General features: G+C 37.2%; 2 protein-coding genes across 5 annotated transcripts; one reads left to right on the top strand and one right to left on the bottom strand.

Annotated features, from left to right (window-relative positions):
- Positions 1 to 295: 295 nt before the first annotated feature.
- Positions 296 to 20,962, top strand: Cad86C (Cadherin 86C). 4 transcript variants are annotated; one of them, XM_065494151.1, is made up of 22 exons: positions 296 to 551; positions 2,539 to 2,789; positions 5,940 to 6,023; positions 6,081 to 6,206; positions 6,753 to 6,893; positions 6,947 to 7,070; positions 7,320 to 7,524; positions 7,741 to 7,831; positions 7,884 to 8,036; positions 8,527 to 8,845; positions 12,516 to 12,691; positions 12,734 to 12,851; positions 13,735 to 13,833; positions 13,895 to 14,144; positions 14,362 to 14,470; positions 15,007 to 15,134; positions 15,186 to 15,283; positions 16,825 to 17,252; positions 17,923 to 18,365; positions 19,133 to 19,626; positions 20,227 to 20,468; positions 20,525 to 20,962. In XM_065494151.1, exons 1-22 carry the CDS (start codon positions 362 to 364, stop codon positions 20,633 to 20,635), a joined length of 4,380 nt encoding a protein of 1,459 aa, XP_065350223.1. In that variant the 5' UTR covers positions 296 to 361; the 3' UTR covers positions 20,636 to 20,962. The 4 variants fall into 4 exon arrangements, with proteins under 4 accessions (XP_065350223.1, XP_065350222.1, XP_065350221.1 ...); XM_065494150.1 differs by having other exon boundaries at positions 12,755 to 12,851; positions 20,227 to 20,962; XM_065494149.1 differs by having other exon boundaries at positions 20,227 to 20,962.
- On the bottom strand, positions 9,661 to 11,878 carry LOC135946101 (mannan-binding lectin serine protease 1-like). Its single transcript, XM_065494153.1, has 6 exons — positions 11,756 to 11,878; positions 11,193 to 11,363; positions 11,011 to 11,123; positions 10,507 to 10,683; positions 10,312 to 10,444; positions 9,661 to 10,262 (listed from the first exon to the last, which is right to left on the bottom strand). Exons 1-6 carry the CDS (start codon positions 11,841 to 11,843, stop codon positions 10,036 to 10,038), a joined length of 909 nt encoding a protein of 302 aa, XP_065350225.1. The 5' UTR covers positions 11,844 to 11,878; the 3' UTR covers positions 9,661 to 10,035.
- Positions 20,963 to 21,567: the final 605 nt, after the last annotated feature.

Raw genomic sequence — 21,567 nt, 5'->3', positions numbered from 1 at the left:
TAAATTTCCGTCCCGAAATAAAAAGAAGTCTTGCACGAAAAACCACAGGCGCCTCTCTCGATTTCTGCATAACAACGAACGTGAGAGAGTGTGTGCATAACTGGTACGTCACGCGACAAATATTACCAGAGAGAAAAGAGAGTTGAAGTCGAAAGGCCATAAAGCCCTCGTGGGATCGATGGGGGTGTCCGGCGGAGGGCAGTGCGCGTGGTCAAGCACCCCCTCCCCCTGCAGCCGAGGGAGCCGCGGCAGCTTTGGCGGCGGCGGCGGCGGCGGCAGTACTCGGTGGCCACGCGCGACGACATGACGCCCGGCGACGGCGATTTACCCTGCTCGACCTGAGACCGGCCCCCTGAGTAGGATGCTCAGGGTGGTGTGCGCGGTGGCGCTGCTCGCCGCGCAACAGGTCGCGGCAAACTACCCCCTCTTCGATGAGTCGACCAAAATGCGCGTGCTGCGAGTGCCCTGGGACACCAGGGTCGGCACCGTCATCTACAGGGTCAGGGCCACCGACTCAGACTACGACTACCCTTTGAGCTTTGACGTGCAAGGTAAACGGAATTTTAAATCGATTTTATACAGTGGGGATATCGCTGCAAAATTCTGATTTTTTTTCTTTTCCTTAAATTAAATCTACAAAAGTTAGTTGCTGTTTAAATTTATAAAAAATTACTTTAATGTTTGCTTAAGTGGAGAGCATTGTCTCCCTATTTTAAAATTCACGATTTAGGAAAATTTTCCTCAAATTCGCACTGATTTGGATAGATTGCGACACTACGACGTTTGGAATCAAGCAAAAAACCAATTAAATAATGCTAATATTTTTTTAACTTTGGCAGCTTGTTCAAAAAATTCACAATAGCAATTTGATCAACTGCTAATTGTAGTCAACAATTCAAATTAATTTTAATTCTTAGCCTGCATCAATACTAAATTAAAGTGGAATGATACTGGGCAACAATTGAAAATTATTTAAATTGTTGGATGCCTGAAACAATTGACCGATAAACAATTTACAATAATAAAAAAGGGCCTTCCTACAGTAAAAATTCAAATTTTGCCACTTTTCTCCAAAATTTACAGTGCTTGAACATATTTTCTTGGCATGTTCCGATTCCTCTCATCGAGATCTGTCCAACGGTTTATGCCACATATTGGGGAAATTCTTGGTTTTGAAATTAAATCGGATTTCAAGTAAAGAGACAGCCATTACCATTTGAAAAGCACGGTAACTTTCCAGCCAATTTTCTCAAAAAATTACAGCGCTTCTTAGGTCAATTTAGGCTTTAACAGAATCCTAAGGGATGATTTTATGCATTGGCAACAAGCATTTTCCAGGCTTTTCCAGTATTTTTCCTCTTTAACTTTGGCAACTTCTGGAAACTGTTGTTCATTGTTCAAAAAATTCACAATAACAATTTGATCAACTGCTAATTGTAGTCAACAATTCAAATTAATTTTAATTCTTACCTAACACTGTGTTAAAGGCCCAAATCCATTTAAAAAAATATCAAAACCCATCTAAATTGCATGTGAAGGCTGAAAAGACAGAAAAATCTTAAAAACTAACAGAATTTAATGCTGTTTCAAGGATTTTTGGTGTTTTAAATATCAGTTTTTAGTTTGTTTTTTAACTCTGCAGGTTCCTTTATAAATAGGAAAAATTAATTCAATTGTTATATAGCATTTTTCATATTTTAAATTTGACTTCCTTGATAGGATTAATCAATACATTTTCTCGTTTACTCTAAGTTCTTGTTTAAATTTATTAAATTTTATTATTTGTAGAAAATTAAAAACTTTTACAAAAAGTTAATATAAATGTAACAGACAAATTAATTTAAATTTATTATTGTTTTATATATAATAAGTGAAATTTAATTTGACGAAGTACATATAAAGATTCCTAATATAAAGTTTTGATCATTTTTTGTTTTTACCTGTTTAAATCATTATAAAATAGTTTTCCAATGACTGACATCTATTGTTAATCTTCTCGAGATTTTAATAGAAATTTTCGTAATTTATATGTTTAAATCAGGAATTTCAATAATTATTATAATTGACATATAGGTATGTTTTAAAAAATTGAAAATGATTTTAACAATTTCATTTCCCCCTTTTGTGTGTTTTTACATTTTTTTTACTTCTCTAATTTCCTCAAGCCTTTTTAACTATTTCCGAGATAAATTAGAATCCGATTAGTGCATTTTTTCCATTCAAGTAAAAGTAAACACAGAAGGGCAATCCAATTTCCAATCAAACAGGTCAGTTAAAGGAGCGGGAAATTTCCCGTGATTACATTCGGCAAAATCGACAGCACTTGCTTTTTATTGTTATTACACCGCTATTTTTCGAGCCTGGTTTTTTCACACCCACTTTCGTTCTACGGCACGAAAAGTAAAGAAAAAAAACGCGATTCAAAGAAAGCCACAACAAGTTGTGTTGTGTGCTGGCTCGAGAATGGGAACGATTCAGATACGATCGTTAAGGCCTGCCGTAAACCCACTTTGATACGAAATCGCAATTCGTGAGCAGGTCGGACGGGCCGCAGCCTCCTGCGCGTCGAGAATCTTCCGTGTCCGCGAAACTCGTCCGTGTGCGAGGCCAACGTCCTGCTGGCCAAACCCCTGGAGAAAAGCCGGCTGTACCAGTTCACCATGTCCGTCAGGGATGCTCAGGGCGACCAGACCAACGTGGAGGCCACCCTGACGGCCACCCCGGGCTCGTCGGTCGCCGCCCTCGACACTGCCTTCCCGCGCTATTCCACGCTCATCATGGTTCCAGAGGTGAGTTTCCGATAATTTCTATTAAAATCTAATATAATGAAATAATCAGTTTGTTTTCTAATTTAAACTGATTAATACAGGGTTTGGAAAATTGGCGGATAGTTGAAAAAAGATTTATTTGTTTTTTAGAAATACCTTGATATTTTTGCTGCAGTTTTAAATAAGTTTAAATAGGAATTCCACTTCTACACGGTTGTAAAATCCAGAAACTGCCATTATTTTGCTGAAAATTATAAATTTGGAATAATATTTTGCATTCATCAACAAAACTAAGAATACCAATTTAGCGTTTTTAATCGTGTGGTAACTTTTTAATTATTTATTTTTCTTACTTTGCACCTAGTAAATATTCAAATTATTGCCCAAATCTGTGCTAGTGACGTTTTCATATACTTTTTTTAAAATCAAAATTTCACTTAATTGACCAGTTGCATAAACACTTAGTTATTAAAGCTGCCAACAGATGACGCAACTTAAAATTTTTGTTTTAAGCGGTTTTAAGGCATTTCCGCTGCGATTTCAGACTCAATATAGCTATTTTACTTTTTTTAATTAATTTGCTAATTTTTGACGTGCTGAAAACCAAAATCGGTTCAGCCATTCGCCGTAGAAACGTTGGAAAAGATTTATTTATTTAAAAAAAATAATTTTTCACGATTCTACGGCGATTGGCTGAACCGATTTTGGTTTTCAGCACGTCAAAAAATAGCAAATTAATTGAAGAATAAACAGTAGCTAGATTGAGTCTGAAATCGCAGCGGAAGTGCCTTAAAATCGAAAGTCTACGGTGGCGCCATCTGTTGGCGGCTTCAAACACTTAGGGTTTATGCAACTGGTGAATTCACAATTTTTTCAACAAGTTATTTCGTATTTACTTTTTTAGCACTCTTGAAAGGTAAATGAATAACAAGATTTCATCCTTGTTGATTTCAGACATTCAGAGTTAAATTAAACTCGACTAGTTTCGGTAAATTATATCTATTTTAAGAGATAAGTAATATACAAATCATTACAACACCAGTATAAAAATAATAATTACAAAAAAAAACATTCTGCACTAGTAAGTATTTTAATTTTTTTATTCCAGACTAAATATGTAATTAATATTATTAATAATTTTCTTCTATATGATATAACTTTTAAATTATTCAGGTATGGTTGGGAAAATGAAAGTAAATATTGATAAAAAAATTGTACTATCTTAAAAAAAACACCATGAAAATACGATACAAAAAAATCTGCATCTTCTGAATTTTGTTGCATTATTTATATTTTTAAGTATGTAATTATTTAGTACCGGAATAAGCAAAAACGCTTTCTATTGTTTGTAAATAATCACCAATATAAATCGACCAACAAAAATATTTTAGCACTTTAGCCCTGCAAAATTACTTTTCATCTTCCTCACCCCTCAATGCCTCAATATGCGATTTTCCACTGCAGTCAGAAAGTTATAGCGGATTTCGTTTCCTCTTTCTCGGGAGTGTAAACAAGTCGTAGGTAAAAACACGTGGATGAGTGTGTGTGTGTGAATGTGCGTGCGTGAAAGTGGCTGTGTGTGCGCTAAACTTTCCGACCCTCGGAGGCGCGCGTGCACATGCACCTGTCAGTGTAAAATGCTCCCCCTAATCCGCTGACGTTCCCTTATTATGAAACTATGTGGAGAAGAAGTGTATTGCTTCATTTTTGGCCCACTTTTTGATCAGAAGTTTTAATTTCAAATGGAATTTGTTAAAATAAATTGCTAATTTAAAAAGTCTGAGCTTTTTTTGGTTTTAATTTATTTATTTTGTATTTCTGGAAATTTACCATACTGTCGTGCTAAAGTTTCTTCGTCTTTTTATGTGTTTTCGCCGGCGATCCGATTGATTTTATTTCCTGTGTAAACTAGGCCACACTTTTTTAACCGCACACGATTTGCCAAACGCTCTTACTTCAGACGCGGCTCTGAAAATAATGAAATATTTACGGCGTTTGCTTAGCATCGCCGCATCGCCGGCCGATGGACATTTCGCGGCCGTATTGATCAGGCAACTCAATGCGAGAGCATCAAATTTTCACGAGGATTTAATGAGTTCCGCCTTTGCGAACTCGATTCGGAAAAGGAAATAATGGGATTGAGGCGGAGAGTTAAATTGAGCTTGGTTAAATTATTAATCTATTTATCGTCTTCCTTCATTAAGAATTAAAAAAAGGTTCTAAAAATACTTTTTTTTACGTTTGGTTAATGTTTTTTTATGGTAAGGATGGGAATTACAATAATACTGATTTTTTCGTTTAGCAATTTCAATATTAAAATTCATACGGTTGCATATTTTTGAAAATATGGTTGTTTACAACGGTTACAGAATGAAAAAAATGTCTAAAAACCATACACTAGAAGGAAACGGAAACAAATTTTTCTCACTTAATTTTATTTTATTCAAATGCTTGCCCCTTTTCGAGATGTAATATTAAAATGGTAGTTATTTTTTATTTACTCTAGACCTCTTAAGAACAAAAAATTAGGCATATGCCATTTCATCAAAATAATAAATTCATTTAATATTTTACACAGAGAGGGACATCATTATCCTGCTCTAAATTAATTTTAAGATTCAGCTTGTAGTAAAAAATAAAAATATCATAAAAACGGATAAAATAATATAAAAATATATATTCCTGTCCTTCAATATCGAAAAATCTGTTTGAAATTATTATAAAATACGACAAAATGAGTTGCTTTATCAGCAGGTACTTTTAGTACTTTTTGAATTTATCTTCGCACGGTTGCAACAAATGCAGCAGAAGTGTCAATATTCCCACAGTAAGCAAGTGCCCATAGTTTGAAAATGCAGCTGTTGTTTTCCGGCCGTCTTGGTGCATTGCCAGTGGCGTGTTGCTGCACTTCTTTGTGTATGTGTTTAACTGCCTCCCATAAAGTGGCAAATCATTCTGTTTGGTCACGCCAGTGGTGCTCGTTCGGCGCGCTTTTTTCGGTGACATTTATATAATGCCGCAAGTCTGTGTTCCTCCTGAAAAATGTGTCACAGCACCGCAATAAATTCTGATACCCCGAATTAATTCAGTGTTTTTTTTATAAGTGCAAAGACCGCAATCCCATAAAACCAGCCGATGCAAATAGAATAAAATTTATGAAATGTGTTGCAGAACACCAGGGTCGGTTCCGAGCTCGAGTACTTTCTGGTACGAAAGAGTAACTTGCACGCCAGACACGCATACCTGGAGTTGTCGGTAGGAATTTTCAAACTGCACTTTGGAAGAAAATTGCATTAATCCGATCTCGTTTAGGGTGCACCGATATTCCGAGTTAAGCAAAGACTGGCCGGAAACAGCGTGTCCAACGGCAGCGTCATTTTGCTCGAAGAACTGGACTATGAGCGTCAGAATTTATATCCGCTGCACATGGCGGCGACGGTAAATAAAAAACAAATAATATAATTCACCTGTTGTATAAACTCTTAGTCAGTGTTTGAAGCCGCCAACAGATGGCAACACCGTATAATTTCTTAATAAATTTAATTTAAGGCATTTTCGCTGCGATTTCAGACTCAGTCCTGCTACCGTGCATTCTTCCTTTAATTCGTTTTCTTTTGACGTGTTGAAAACCAAAACTGGTTCAGTCAATCGCCGTAGAATCGTGAAACATTATATTTTTAGAAATAAAAAAAATCTTTTCCAACGATTCTACGGCGAATGGCTGGACTGATTTTGGTTTTCAAGCACGTCAAAAGAAAATAAATTAAGGGAAGAATGCACAGTGGCTGGATTGAGTCTGAAATCACAGCGGAAGTGCCTTAAAATAAAATTTATTAAGAAAGTATAAGGTGGTGCCATCTTTTGGCGGCTTCAAACACTACGAGTTTACGCAACTGCCAACTTTTACAATTTCATTGTAAAATAGAGTTTAAAGCAATACGAAAATATAATAAAATTGCCTGCATGCGTGTTTATTTTTAATAGGATCCTTTTACAAACTCTTTGGAGGACACGAGGAACATTTTAGGCTTCGACCTGGCTGTGGTGGTTTCGGACGTCCAAGACACGCCGCCGGTGTTCATCCAAGCGCCCTCGGTCACCACTTTGCCGGCGACAATTCGGCCGGTATGGAAATACGATGGGAATGAATTGTTTTTTTTTACTTAAATTAAATTCAGGGAGATCTTGTTCTGAGGGTCTTAGCTGAAGATGGAGATAAAGGCAACCCGAGGGAAATTAGATACGGCCTGCTCACCCAGGGCAATCCGTTCACACCCTTTTTCAGGATGGAAGAAACTTCAGGTAAGAATTTCATAAAATCGGGTTAAAAACTTATGAATTTTATTATATTTTTTTAATGAAAAATTCTGAAGAAATTTCTATTATTTAGGAAATTCAATTTTTTAGATTTAAAAGTAATTATTCCTTACCTAAAGATCAATAATATTTAATAAATAAATAAATAACTAAAAACATCTTTCTCCCGTGTTATAAATTAAATTTAAAAAATAGCTTAGGAAACTCCCCTGATCCTGAAAATTTTAAATTAAGGTGAGCTTCGCCTGATTCGTTCTCTGGACGAGCTGCGGGCGATCGTGAAGCCCAACACGCCGGTGGTGCTCAGGGTGATCGCGGAGGAAGTGGTGCTGGATGGCAGGCAGGCGGACAACCCTGAGCACCTGATCAGCACCGAGGCGGAGTTGGCGCTCATTCTGCCCGGCTCGGCAAACACGCCGCCGCGGTTTGAAAGCGAACGGTGAGAAATATGCAAATGCGGCTTACTTTCGGGGTTTCCGGATTTTCAGGTCATCGCGCTGTCTATAATAAACACGAGAAAGTGACCAGTGAGCATGCGAGAGATGCTCCCAATTGTTTAGGGTTGAATTATCGCGCTGACCCCGAATGCAAATGCGCCTTCATTTTATCTTTCTGTGAGTCCAATATTGATAGTTGCATGCGTGTTCCGTTCCAGTTACGTCGCTTCTGTTCCGGAAGACAGCCCCCCAGGGACCCCGCTGACCTTCACGGAGCCTTGGATTCCCAGGGTCAGAGATGATGACTTGGTAAGAGGCTTTCTTCTAATCTAAAATTATAGGGAATTATCGCTCTGTTTAGGGCCTCGGTGGGGTTTTCTCGCTGAGTTTGTTGGAGGACAACGGAACGTTTGAAATCAACCCTTCAGTGGTCGAGGGCAGCGCCAATTTTATCGTGAGGGTGAAAAACAACGCCATGCTGGACTATGAAAAATACCAGATGCTTAGTTTTAAGGTAAGATGTGCAAGAAATTCAATTTAAAGAGGATAAATGACTGCAAAGTCCTTGATGTCAATGCATGAACAAATCCCTTAGGATTCATTTGAAGCCAAAATTGACTTAATTAGCGTTTTAAATTTTTGGGAAAAGTGGCTGCAAAGTTAGCATACTTTTCAAATGGAGAGGACCGTCTCCTTACTTGAAATCTTATTTTATTTCGCAACAAAAAGAGTTCCCCTGAAAGTTTTCATACGCTGTTGAATAGATCTCGACGAGAGAAATCGAAATCTGCCTAGAAAAGTTGGTCAAGCGCTGTAAATTTAGGAGAAAATTAATCAAAAATCAAAGTCCTTTTTTAACTATTGAAAATTGTAGAACAAATTGTTTACTGCATCCAACAATTCAAATAATTTTCAATCGCCGTCCTTTAACAAATTTAACTTGCAAGAAAATAAATTACATGAATAAAAATAATCCAACTGTATTATTTAATACATATTTTTAGATTTTAGCAAAAGAGGTGAACCAGCCGGGCAACGGCGCCCTGTCAGCGACGGCCTCGGTGACCGTCATGATCAGCGACATGAACGACAACGCGCCCCAGTTCAGCCAGCAGACGTACGTGGCGACCATGCAGGAAAACGCGACGGCGGGAACGCCCGTAGCGCAGGTGCACGCCGAGGACGTGGACACCGGCGTCTACGGCGAGGTCAGGTACACTCGCATCCTCGGAATGATGAACGACTCGCTCAGTCTCGACCCCTACACCGGACAGGTGTCCATCGCCGCCAACAACCACAGATTTGACCGCGAAGTCGCACCAGGTGGGTTGAGTTTGAATTTTTATCTTTAGTTGTAAATAACAAAAGGGCTAATGTTTTTATAGAAGGTATTTTTTTTCACTAAAATATTAATGAAAATTAGTAAATGTGCGTTATTTACTAAAAGTTCCATTTTTTGTATGGAAAAATGTTGCCAGGGAAAAATGTAATCACTGTCCCGTCAAAAGAGTAAATTTCCCATACACAATTAATAGGCTAATTATTTTTTTAAGATAGAAAATCATGCTTGTGGACAAATTAGACGGGTCGAGTCAGTTCAGACGTCTTAAAGCGTGGTTTTATTGCAAGATTTGCGCTCATTTGTTAACTTTACAAAGATTAAAGAGGAATGATACTGGAAAAGCCTGGAAAATGCTTGTTGCCAATGCATAACCTCGCCCCTAAGGATTCAGTTAAAGCCTTAATTGACCTAAGAAGCGCTGTAATTTTTTTGAGAAAATTGGCTGGAAAGTTACCGTGCTTTTCAAATGGCAATGGCTGTCTCCTTACTTGAAATCCGATTTAATTTCAAAATCAAGAGTTTCCCAATAAATGGCATACACCGTTGAACAGATCTCAACGAGAGGAATCGGAATATGCCAAGAAAATATGTTCAAGCACTGTAAATTTGGGAGAAAATTGGCAAAATTTGAATTTTTATTGTAGGAAGGTCATTTTTTATTATTGCAAATTGTTGAACAAATTTTTTATCGGTCAATTGTTTAACAATTTAAATAATTTTCAATTGTTTCCCAGTATCATTACACTTTAAAAGCTTGAATAAAGAGACAATCTAGTTTTTTATTTGTATTAGAGTTATTTTAATAATTTGAAATAAATATACATTATGAGTTTTTTTTCCATTTTTTGATTTTGCAAATTCAACCTTTAATAATCTTACTCGCAAGGATACATTTTTTTCTGACAATTCAACTAAGTTGTATTCCAATTATTTTATTTATAATTTTGTTCAGATTCTAGTTTCAATATCAATTCATGGAAATATACATGTAGTATAGAGACCAGTTGTTTACTAAATTATTTTTAACATTGAAAAACATTATTTAAATGAGATTAATTTGCAAATTCATAAAATAATGTATATTCTCTAGTTCCAACACGAGACATTTATTTATTTTTTTATGTAATATATACTTGAAAATAAAATTTTAGCCCCTTAATTCAACAAAAAATTATTTTCGAGACACATCTGGCACATTATTGATGATCCAGTCCATGTAGTCCGCCAGGTCCTCAGCTATGTAGTTTTTCACGACGCTGGAGCAAAATCCCCGATCTTTTCCTTTGACAATGAGCGGTTCGTTTTCGAATATATCGAGGAGTCCTCTCAAATAACTGCGTCCGTCCTTTTTGACCACGAATCCGGCCCCAGTCTCAATGGTGCAAGCCGTGTCAGTTGCTGGAATTAATTTTTAATTTTAATTTTACAATTTAATAGAATCCTTTACTGCGGACGTGTTGAAAGCAGAAGCTAGTCAGCGGCTTGACTGCATTATTGTATTTTTGGTAGCACTGTCCATCGTAGGCAACCACTTCCAGAGCGTTCCTCACCAATTTGCCTTTCGGATCCCAAGCAGCCGCCTTGTGAGTGCGGAATTTTATTTATGTTTGAGTAAAATTTATTTAGTTAAGGAATATAATACCTCTCCGACAGTGTTGGCGAAAGTGCGAGGGTTAAATTCTGCGTCCCATAAGCAGATGGGAGAAACGTGTTCGTTCAGCGTCAGAGCGTTTTCCTCCAGAATTATTATTCCGATGTCATTTTCAAAGCAGATTATGCAGAAATCTTCGCGATTGGGATGCGGGATCAAAGCCTTGGCCTGAAAATTGTAAATTAATTTTTTACACGCTAAATAGGAATTGTGGAGCTAAGAAATAATTGATTTCTTAGAATTATACAGATCTTTTTTGCTTGATTTCAATTCCTCTCGTCGCGATTTATCAAACGGTGTGCAAATTTTGATGAATATTTTACTAAATTTGAAATAAATCGTATTTTTACATTAGGGAGACAGTGTTCACCGTTTGATTAGCAAGACAATTTCTCAAACATTTAATGAACACAATAGAGAATTTAGAAACAATCATTTTTAAAAATATATTTACCATTTCCCTTTCTAAAATGAAATAAAAATCTAGCTTTTTACTCTGACTGTCTGTCTCGTGCTCTCGTTCGGATCAGAAATGTTGAAAGCACCCAAGGTCACTTGGATGTCCGACGGGCTGAACAAATCCAGCACGTTGAAAAGACATTGTGCCCCTGTTATTTGTTATTGTTAAAATTAACACTTGTTAAAGAGGTTTTAAAATTATTATATAAAAACTTTACTTGTAATGATTGCTCGTTTGGAGATCAGAGTGCCATCGCAGGTTGATTTGCGGCCGCTGCGAGTCACTTTCGCGTGCCACGGATGGCAACCACGAACGGCATCCTTGCCGCTCCTCTCACAAGCGGCAGGAACTCGGCCGCAGTTTGCGTAGCTTTGTCCATTTTTGAATTCTAGTCATAAATCGCAATAAGTATTTAAGCTAGGCTGTGGGTTTTTCAACTAATTTAAAAGTAAAAACTCTAAAAAATTTGCTGAGGAAACGAAAAATTCTTCAACCCCTCTTCTATGTTTAAAAATTTTGGATTATTTTAATTCTACTTGCATGACCAGTACTTGACAAACATATATCCGTAAAAAATTACGTTTTTCCTTAAATATATCTGGAAAAATTCTCGTAATAGAAGGCAAATTAATATTTGCGATAGATCCGCGATGCAAAATAAACAGATTTTTCTAATAATTCGAATAAGAGGCTCAAAATAAATGATTTTAACTTATATTTCTGAAAAAAGTCGCAATTCAAATGAGCATATATACGAAAATGAATTCTAGAAATAAATACCGATTTTCTTCTTTGGTGCTGGGAGGGTGAGGGAAAACGCCACCCCGGCCAGAACCGTGAAAAAGCACGCAATCGCTAAGAATTTCATTTTTAACACGCTCCTCTTCCGAGTGTCAGTGCTGAGTGAGAGCGAAAATAAGTCCTTATCACAATGACTTCAACAAGGTCAAACAGCCAAATTTTTATCTGTTGGACCAATAGAAAGCTCTTTAATTTAGAATGTTTTGCTTTCTAACCTTAAAAAGATCAGCTATCAAAGTCAAGCTAATTTTTTATATTTAATCACAATAAAAATTGATATCTGATTCAAACCAGTTTTAATATTGTTAGGGACGTGCAAAATAAATTATCGATTTTTTATGTTGTATACAAATAAGCACGAAGCACGGATTTTTAAGCCTTTGAAAACAAATTTCTTCCTGCAAAACCGGTAAATTGATAATTTCATCAGGAATTTATCTAGAAATCTCAGGAAAGGTAAATTTTCCCACGCCTTCATTCATATTTTTTAAATAGATGTCGAGTATTTATTTATCGTTTCAAATAGAAAAAAACTCGCGGAAATTTCACTGACGACACTTAGAAAAGAAATAAAATGTTCAACGTTTGGAATCAGCTTATCTCTCCTTTATAAAATATATTTCTAATAAAAATAAAAATTTAATTAATGTAAAGATTTAATAAAAAACATAATAATGTTATTTTTACAAACTCTAGTCAATTAAATTATTAAATTAATATGCCTAATTTATTTTTGCAGAGTTCAAATTCTATGTGGAGGCGAGGGACGAGGGTGGAGGCGGTCGAGCATCGACCGTCCCCCTAATAATTACCTTGATAGACGTGAACGACCACTCGCCTAGCTTCGAGTATTCGAATTACGATCTGTACCTGTCCCCGAACAACAACAATTTCTCGACCAGAGTATTTTTGAAGGTGTGTCTCGCAACGAACTGAGCTCTCTTCAGTGAAAATAAGCTCAATAAACGGAAATTTCAGGCCACGGACGCGGACGCGGAGTCGCCCAACAATGCCGTGCGCTATGAGATCATCAGTGGCAATTTCGCCAATAAATTCTTCCTTGATCCAATCACAGGTTAGAGAAATTAATATATTTAAATATTGTTTTATTTGTTTTTCCTTGAATTTCTTTGATTTAAAGAGGAATGATACTGGAAAAGCCTGGAAAACGCTTGTTGCCATTGCATAAACTCGTCCCTTAGGACTCAGTTAAAGCCTAAATTGACCTAAGGAGCGCTGTAATTTTTTGAGAAAATTGGCTGGAAAGTTAGCGTGCTTTTCAAATGGTAATGGCTGTCTCCTTACTTGAAATCCGATTTTATTTCAAAACCAAGAGTTTCCCCAATAAGTGGCAGACACCGTTGGACAGATCTCGAATCGGAATATGCCAAGAAAATATGTTCAAGCACTGTAAATTTTTGGAGAAAATTGGCAAAATTTGAATTTTTATTGTAGGAAGGTCATTTTTTTATTATTGCAAATTTTTGAACAAATTGTTTATCAGTCAATTGTTTAAGGCATCCTACAATTTAAATAATTTTCATTTGTTGCTCAGTATCATTCCACTTTAAATCTGATTTGAACTATTGACACTCGGAAATACTGGATGGTTACATTTTAAATTTTTTTCTACATAGGGCTTATATTTTGTGTAATATTTTGAGTTAAAATAGCTATTTGGGGAATTTCAACAAAATTTGGTTGGTTTTAGACTCAATTTCAAAGGAAATTTAATAAAAGGGCGAGTCCACGAAAATCACGCCTGATGGGCTTTGTATTATGGGATTTCATAAGATCGGCCACCAGGATTTAACTTCTGACCTGATCTGACCTTAATGGTGACGCCCATCGTGTTCTGATCATGAAATTTTTATTTTATTTATTATTATTCTTTTGTAAAATATAATTTGATTTTATAATTACGAAATTGTACTGTCACTCAAATAATTATCTTTCAGGTGAGTTGAAAGTAATTCCTCGCCGAGAGGACCGAGAAAATTTGCTCAAGCCGCAAGAACCGTCTCTGTACACGCTGCTAGTGCGAGCGTACGATTTAGGTATATATGCAACCGGTCGGTCATCAATGCCGTGCGTGACGCGTGCCGATTCTTTTCGCAGGCGTCCCTCATCGCTGGGGCACGGCGGAGGTGCGCGTCCACCCGAGCATCGTGGACGCGTCGCCCAAGGGCTCGGTCGTCTTCATCGTGCCAAACTCGCCGACCAGAGTGCTGTCCGACCTGAGGGCGACCGAGAAGCTGCTCACGCAGCTGACCGGAGGCAAAGTGCACATCAAAGAGGTCCGTCCGTTCAAGCCTGGGGAGACGATGGCCGCGGCAGACCTCGCCCCTGGCGCCAGCCACACTGATAAGTGAGTGGAGATTAAATTAAATTTTTGCATATAACTAGTAGAGTTAGCGAAAAACCACTGGACTTTTAGCTCGAAAGAAAAAAATGTCGGAAAAACGCTTTTGAGAATTTTGCCAACGAAAGAGACTAAAAAAATATGGAAAGTTCTATTTATTAATGTTCAATTATCGAATTTTTTTAAAATTTGGTTAGAGTGTTAATAATGAGGGCATTTTTAGGAGTGTCGTGGTGGCTGATATATCATACTCAGGAGAGCCTGCGATGGTGGACGTCGCTGAGATTCAGCAGCGACTGATGACGAACCAGACTGTCGTGAAGGAAGTTATAGTGAGTATTTTTATTTTCAAAAGGGTCCAGCATTAATGATTTTATTGAATGTTCGTCTTATATAACCTAGCAAGTTAAATGAAAATAAACTTATTTATGTTTGATCATTTGTTTAATGGCCAAAAAGTAAAGAGAAAAATAATGATTCAATTTAAAAGAATATTAACAATATTAGAATCAAACTGAAGTGGATATAGAGTAAAAAATCTAAAAAATGACTGTTAAACCTAACATTAAAAAGTATTTTTATGCAGTTGAAGGATCAGAATTTGTAGATTTTAAAACAATTAAATTAATCATATCTTAACCGTCCAAATTTTTCACAAGCTCATCAAAACAGTTATTTTTGGGCCATAAATTACAATTCTATTAGTTTAAACTTCAGAAATTGTTTTCCTTATTTTAAACACCTTGTATTTTCTCTGTGATCAATTTAAATTTTTCTTACAAAATGGAAAAATAATTTGACTCAAAAACTTCTGCTTAAAACAACTCTAAAATTAATTTGAAATTTCCACTTTTCATTTTTTCTTCAGACCGAATACAGAGCAGACACGAGTGCCCTTTTCTGGTTCATGGTGTTTTTCACCCTGGCGCTGCTGGTGGCGCTGGTGGCCCTCATTATCTGCTTCCTGTTTGCCGGTTGCCCGCTGTACATCCAAAGGTTCGCAATAAAAAATATTTACTCATTCATCTTAATCATTTTTTAATTCAGAAAAGAGACTCCTCCGCCTCCTCCTCCACCACCAAGGCAAGCGGAGGAGGTTCGTCTTGTTCTCGAGCGAACGGACAACAACGACGGTGACAAATTCGGTAAGAAAATATAAATTCATTAAAAATATTGTACTTATTTTTTAAAAGCTGTAAAGTAGAGCGTATTCCAAGACAGGAAACTGAAACAGGAAACAAGAATTCCTGCTTTTTCCTGGAATTCCGGCAGGACAGGAAAATATTTTTCAGGAACAGGACAAGACAAGAATTTTGTTTCAAAACAATTCCATTCTTGGTCTATTTTATATCAAATATACCTCATTTATAGACAGCATTACTTTTCATTTTGATACTGCCTTACAATGTTTACTTTCTTTCATGAACTATAAATATTTTCCAAAAAAACCTAACAATTATGACGATGTTTACAATTTTGCTCTAAAGCTTGAATTAAAATGCACAACTCTTTAATTATAGTCAGTGGTGTTCGAAAAAACAAGCGTTTTACGGAAACAATCAACTGTATCAAAAATTAACATTTTTTAGGGGTTTTCTGCAATTCTTTTTCATTTTAAGCACTATTTGAAATACTTTTTGTTGGATACTAAATTCTGTGCGGGGTGCATATTATTTTTTCCGTTTTGTTCATAAAGGGGAATTAGATGAATTAGAAATTATATTCTCTATCAAAATTTAAACACTTAGAAAATCTGTCAAATGGAAGTCTCAAATAATTAAAAGCAAACAAAAAACAGGTATAAATATTAATATGGAAGAATTAGAAGACCATTTTGTAAATTTGAATTAAATTAAAGAAAAAAAAAATAGGAAAAAAACAGGAACAGGACAGGACCGGAAATCCAATTTTGGAACAGGAACAGGACAGGACAGGAAATTTTTTTCCCGGAACAGGTCAGGACAGGAACAGAAAAACCTTTCTTGAATACGCTCTACTGTAAAGACATTCCAATGTGAACAAATTTTCGAATTTTTTAAAATTGTTGAATTATGTAGTTTGTTTCCCAGTCTAGGAGTTTTTCATGTATCAGAAAATCATCTAATTCCCAGTTTTTTTTAGACATGTTTGGTCAATTTTTCCCTTTGGGATAGAAAAATTGGAGTTTTAAGACTGTCTCGTATTTTTATGTATATCAGTTCTTTCTAAATGGTCAGAGACGTATTTAAATTGTAGTTGGATAAATTACAAGACTTCATTTTGTTTTATAGGTTCAGAAACATATGTTATATGAAATGAGTGTAAAAAATAGTTGCTAAAAATTTTATTAAATTTTTTAATATTATATTCTGCAAATGTACACTTTTTGGACATTAATTTATTATTTTACACATTTTTAAAGGCATTAATGGTTTTAAGTATATTAATGTTATTTTAATAATTTAAAAATGATTTCATCAAATATATGTTTTAAAAATTGCCTATATTTATTTTACTTTTGAATTAAAAATTAGTATAAATATACTGCCAACCTTACAAATAATATATTTTATTGAACCATATATACGTTTACTCCAAGTGATTTGAGTTTGATCAATTAATGAAATATAAAGGAAAACGGAATATTTTGCCTAATTCATAGCTAGTTGAATTTGTAGGCTAAGATTCATAATTATTTCCTCCGTAGTTATCAGGCGGGAAGCGTGGAGCGCGGACGGCCGCGACCGCTACGTGCAGTTCAACCGCCGCAACGTGTTGACTCTGGACCCAAAGCCGCAAATCCAAGACTCGTATTCGACGAGAAGCGAGAAAGTGCCTCGGCAGCACGAGAGGCCAAGCGTAATTTTCACTCGCGAGCTGCAGAACCAGGACATGAAGGTATACGACGAGGGGTCCGCGATCCACACGGACACTCCGATGGTCCTCGAGCTCGAGAGGCCTCAAATGTTTCACAGAAAGGGCAATTACAACTCGGAGGTTTTGTTCGAAGAGGCCGACGAGGACTCCTCAGTGAGGCGTCACGAGATGGAGAGAGGCTCCGACATTGCCCGCAGAATTATTCCTTCTTCCAATACCGGTGTGGTCGAAGTGCTCACCCTCCCTGACGATGAAAGGGTGAGAAAAAAATTTATTAAACAAAATTTCAATTCGAAGAAACCACATTTTTGTATGTTCCATTCGATTCCAGAGGGTCGAAATAGGTGTAGTACAAAATTTTCTAATTTTTGTGCCGTGCGAGCAGAGGCGCAAAACGAAACGCACGTTATTTTGGCGCTAGAAACGCTTGAACCCTTTGGTTGCTACTGCGCAAGCGTCACCCCGCTGACGTCACAGCCATGATACTTGCTTAGCATTGGCAGATGAGAGAGCTGCTGTGACGTCAGAGGGAGGACGCCTGCGCAGTAGCGACCAAAAGGTTCATACGTTGCGCGCGCCAAAGCAACGTGCGTTTCGCTTTGCGCATTTGCTCGCACGTCACAAATCATTTTTTGATCGAAATAATTATTTACCCACCTATTTCAACCCTCAGGTATCGATTGGAACATACGAAAATGTTTTTTCAGCGGATCTTTAAGCATAAAATAATTTATTATATCGAGAAAATAAATTTAAAACTCTGTATTAGTTAAGTTTCATTTTACTGAAAGTTTTCTAAATAAATAGGAAAAATCTAAAAACATTAATCATAGACATTTTTCATTATTTTAAAATTAGAAAATAAAATATTGCGTAGATAAAAATTATTTCCAATCGAAAGTGACCTAATTTTGTTTGTCATTTTCAGGAATTACGCGAGCAGCACTACACCAAAGCGGGCAATGCCGAAGTTTTAAGACTCTTCTCTCAACAAGACGACGACGAAGACAGTTTAACCAGACAAATGGGCAAGGAGATGCTGATGAAGAGGTTCATGGAGGACCAGAGCATTCGGGTGCTGGAGACGGACGACGAGGACGAACTGCTGATGATCGGCAGGCAGGACAACGAGGAAGTGGACGAAGAGGAGGATGTCGAGGGCGAATACCACACCGCCGACACCAAGACGACGCTGCTGCGGCGGCAGTCGGCCAAGAACCGGCGACGCAGCCAGTCGCTGCCCAGGCAGCAGGAGCGCCAGAGCAACCTGAGTAAGAAGAAGAGCGTGTCCAACTCGGGCCTGGAAAAGGGCAGCAAGGTGACGTTTGCCAGTCCGAGCGTGACCGATGGAGAGGATGATGACTTCGTTAGGTGAGTAAAGTCAAAGATAGGTTCCAGATTAGGTTGTTCCGGTGTTGGCTCGGGATATTTTTGAATTTGATGAAGTTTACTTAAGGTGTGTTACTAGACACAAAATTAATTCAGGTGCTTTTAAAGAGAAAAATTGTTATTGTTAAAGCATTTTAAATAATGCATAATAATTATTCTTTATTTTAAATATTATATTTTGATTTTATTGTGAACATTTCCATAGGACTGTAAATTATTTCTAAGGTTTATAAACTAGGAAATATATATCCTTGCGCGAAGCAAACAATTTTCATTGGTTTTAAAACCGTTTTTTATTGCTTTGTGGAAGTATTAGGTAGTTTTGGATGAAAAATTTTTACATATTCTGGAATCAAATTCCAAGAGAGCCATTTTAAAAAATTGATCGAAAATTTTAATAAAATCACGCACTCTAAGGAAAGTTAATTAAAATTGTACATAATTCCATTTGTCTCGCCGAGGAGATTCCAATATTGTAAAGTTTGTGATCACTTATTTCCAAGAAATTATGGCAGTTTTAAAGAGCTAATTAATGAACTATAAAAAGGAATAATAATTTTTTGATTAAAAAGTGCTATGTTTCCTAATAAAAAATTTAAATCCTCATACATAGTAATTTCATCAAAGTTCTATTCCCGTTTGCCACTTCCGGCCGCATTTAATCTGGAACCTGTCTGAAAAAAAATATCCGGCTGCGGTCAATCGAAATTGCTGTCTTTCTAGCGAAGTCAATTCGTCTCTGTTTCCAGAAATGGCTCAAGAGCTGATTCAGTCAAAAAAGCACCTTGGAAGGTGGATGAGCGTGAAGGGATCCGCAAAACCGTCCTTAAAAAGCCTCCGGAGCTCCGGGACGCGCGACAGCAGTCCAAGGCCGGCGGCAAAGCTGCCCAAGAAAAGAAGCCCGGCAGAACAACAGCAGCACCAGCAGCAGCCGGCGGGAAAAAAGAAGCCGGCTCAGACGTGAGGAAGCAAGAGAAAACGACCGGCAAAGCAGCCGTAGAGCAGGAAAGCAGCAGCACGAGAAACAATAAAGAGAGTCCTCCTCCGGCCGCCCCAGTTAGGAGGGGCGCCAACCGGGCCGAGGAGGTCAAGTCCAGGAATTCCCTGCAGCCTAGCAGTCCGGGCACGTCCAGGAGGAGCAAGGAGAGCAGCAGACAGCACAGTCCCTCGCCGTCCAGCAAGAAAACTACGGCGCGGCGCGGGCCCAGCAAGAGCCCCAGTCCGCCGCAGGCAAACAAACGAGGTACGTGATGAAATAACCTTTTTCCTGAGCCTTTTTACCAAAATAAATTTTCATCTGGTATCGAATTTAGCATTTTTATAGATATTTATCTGGTAATTAAATTTATATACATTTTCCGTTAAACTGCTTTTTAGAAAAATTAAAAATTGGGTAGATATTTGTAGACAGTGTTTGTTGAGGATTAACAAAAAAATTATTTAAGTGATTTTTCGAGTGCGGCTTTCAGTTCTAAAAATTGTGTCATGCCTAAATAAATACGAGACGCACAGAAAAAAATTGGACAGCCTTAAAGTCCCAAAACTATTCTGCATTTTATTATTTAAAATATTCCACTTTCATCTGATTTCACACCAATACAAAATTTCCTTACTTCCGCATTTTAATTTATGCAAAAATGTTTTAGGAGAGTGGAAAAAAATCGTAGAAAACAATATTATGGTAAGGAGATTATGGCATTGTTTTTTTTAATGCAATCAGATTAAATAAATGCCGGCATAATATTTAAACAAATTAATAACATTCAGGAAAAATCACCCTAGTGTGTAGACTAAATGTTAGCCTAGCATAACTTAGATAGACGGTCGAATCTTGTGATTTCAGGCGAACAAAACTCAAGAACGGCGAGGGACGAGATAAAATCCAAGCACACAAAGACCTCCCTGACCAGGGTGGAAAAAAACAATAGCAGCAACACAGCGGTTAAGAACCAAAAAAACTTGCAGCAACGAGTCGAGGTCGATGACGCGACCGTGGCCGAATTGGTGCACGGGGCCGACGGGACGGAGGAGGAGAGTGGCGAGACGGAGCAACAGCAGGCCGACGTCAGCGCACTGAAAGAAGCGGTAGAGTCTTCAATACAGACAGACGTAACTTTGGTACCCCTGATCAATTCGACCAGGGCGCCGTGGGAAGACGACCTGGACTCGGGAATAGCGATGGGGGAGGAGAGGAGCAAGCGCCTAGCCTACCTCACCAACAAGAAGAGCATCTTCACAATAGCCTACAATGATGTCGGCATTCCCAGCATTAGGGCCGAGAGCGCTTCGCCGTTGTCGTAGCATCAATCGGATAAATAATATCACTCACTTTTAATAGTTTAACGCTGCTTCCTTCCACTCATACACATTATATACATAACCGGACCAATTTTCAAGCCGCGCAACTCTTTTATATGTGACATGATTTTTAAAATCTATACCGCAGCAGCAGCTCACAAGATATTTGTCAACAATGTTATAGGGTTTTGATGAATTCTTGTTTTAACATAATTTTTCACAGTATACATCAAAACGGTTGTGAATAGATTATTTATACAAATAAAATAATTCAAAATTGACACGCTTTGTGTTTGATTAAATGAAGTGTTAAGAATAATTCTAGGCTCAACCTCACAAAACGATTGGAAATGGAAATTTTTGTTTTAGAATAACAAAAGTGAATTGAAAAATGACAAAGAAATTTGTGTAACGATCCATCCATTTTTGAGGTTCTTACGAAAATTCTTGACTTGTTAAAAGATTCCAAAAACTACCCGATGTAAATAAATTCTTAGTTTAGATCAATTAGGTACTTATTGTTAGGACTTGCACGCTTTATTTTTTTCATAAAAATAATTTTTCATTATTAAATATAGATTGTACAATAATTACTCCCAATTAAAAGCAGTTAAAAAGGAACATAATATAATACAAAAAATTCAATGTGTAAAGATTATAAGTATTATTAAATTAAAAAAAATTGAAGTAATTCCTCGACGAGAAATAGAGGACCGAGAAAATAGAATTTGCTCGTTGAACCGCACAAGAACCGTCTCTGCAGTCTGTACACGCTGCTAGTGCGAGCGTACGATTTAGGTATATGCAACCGGTCGGTCATCAACGCAGTGCGTGACGCGTGCCTTTTCTTTTCGCAGGCGTCCCTCATCGATGGGGCACGGCGGAA

The sequence above is a fragment of the Cloeon dipterum genome, chromosome X, assembly GCF_949628265.1.
Source record: "Cloeon dipterum chromosome X, ieCloDipt1.1, whole genome shotgun sequence".
Classification (NCBI taxonomy): Eukaryota; Metazoa; Arthropoda; class Insecta; order Ephemeroptera; family Baetidae; genus Cloeon; species Cloeon dipterum.
This window is presented reverse-complemented; position numbering and strand designations above follow the sequence as displayed.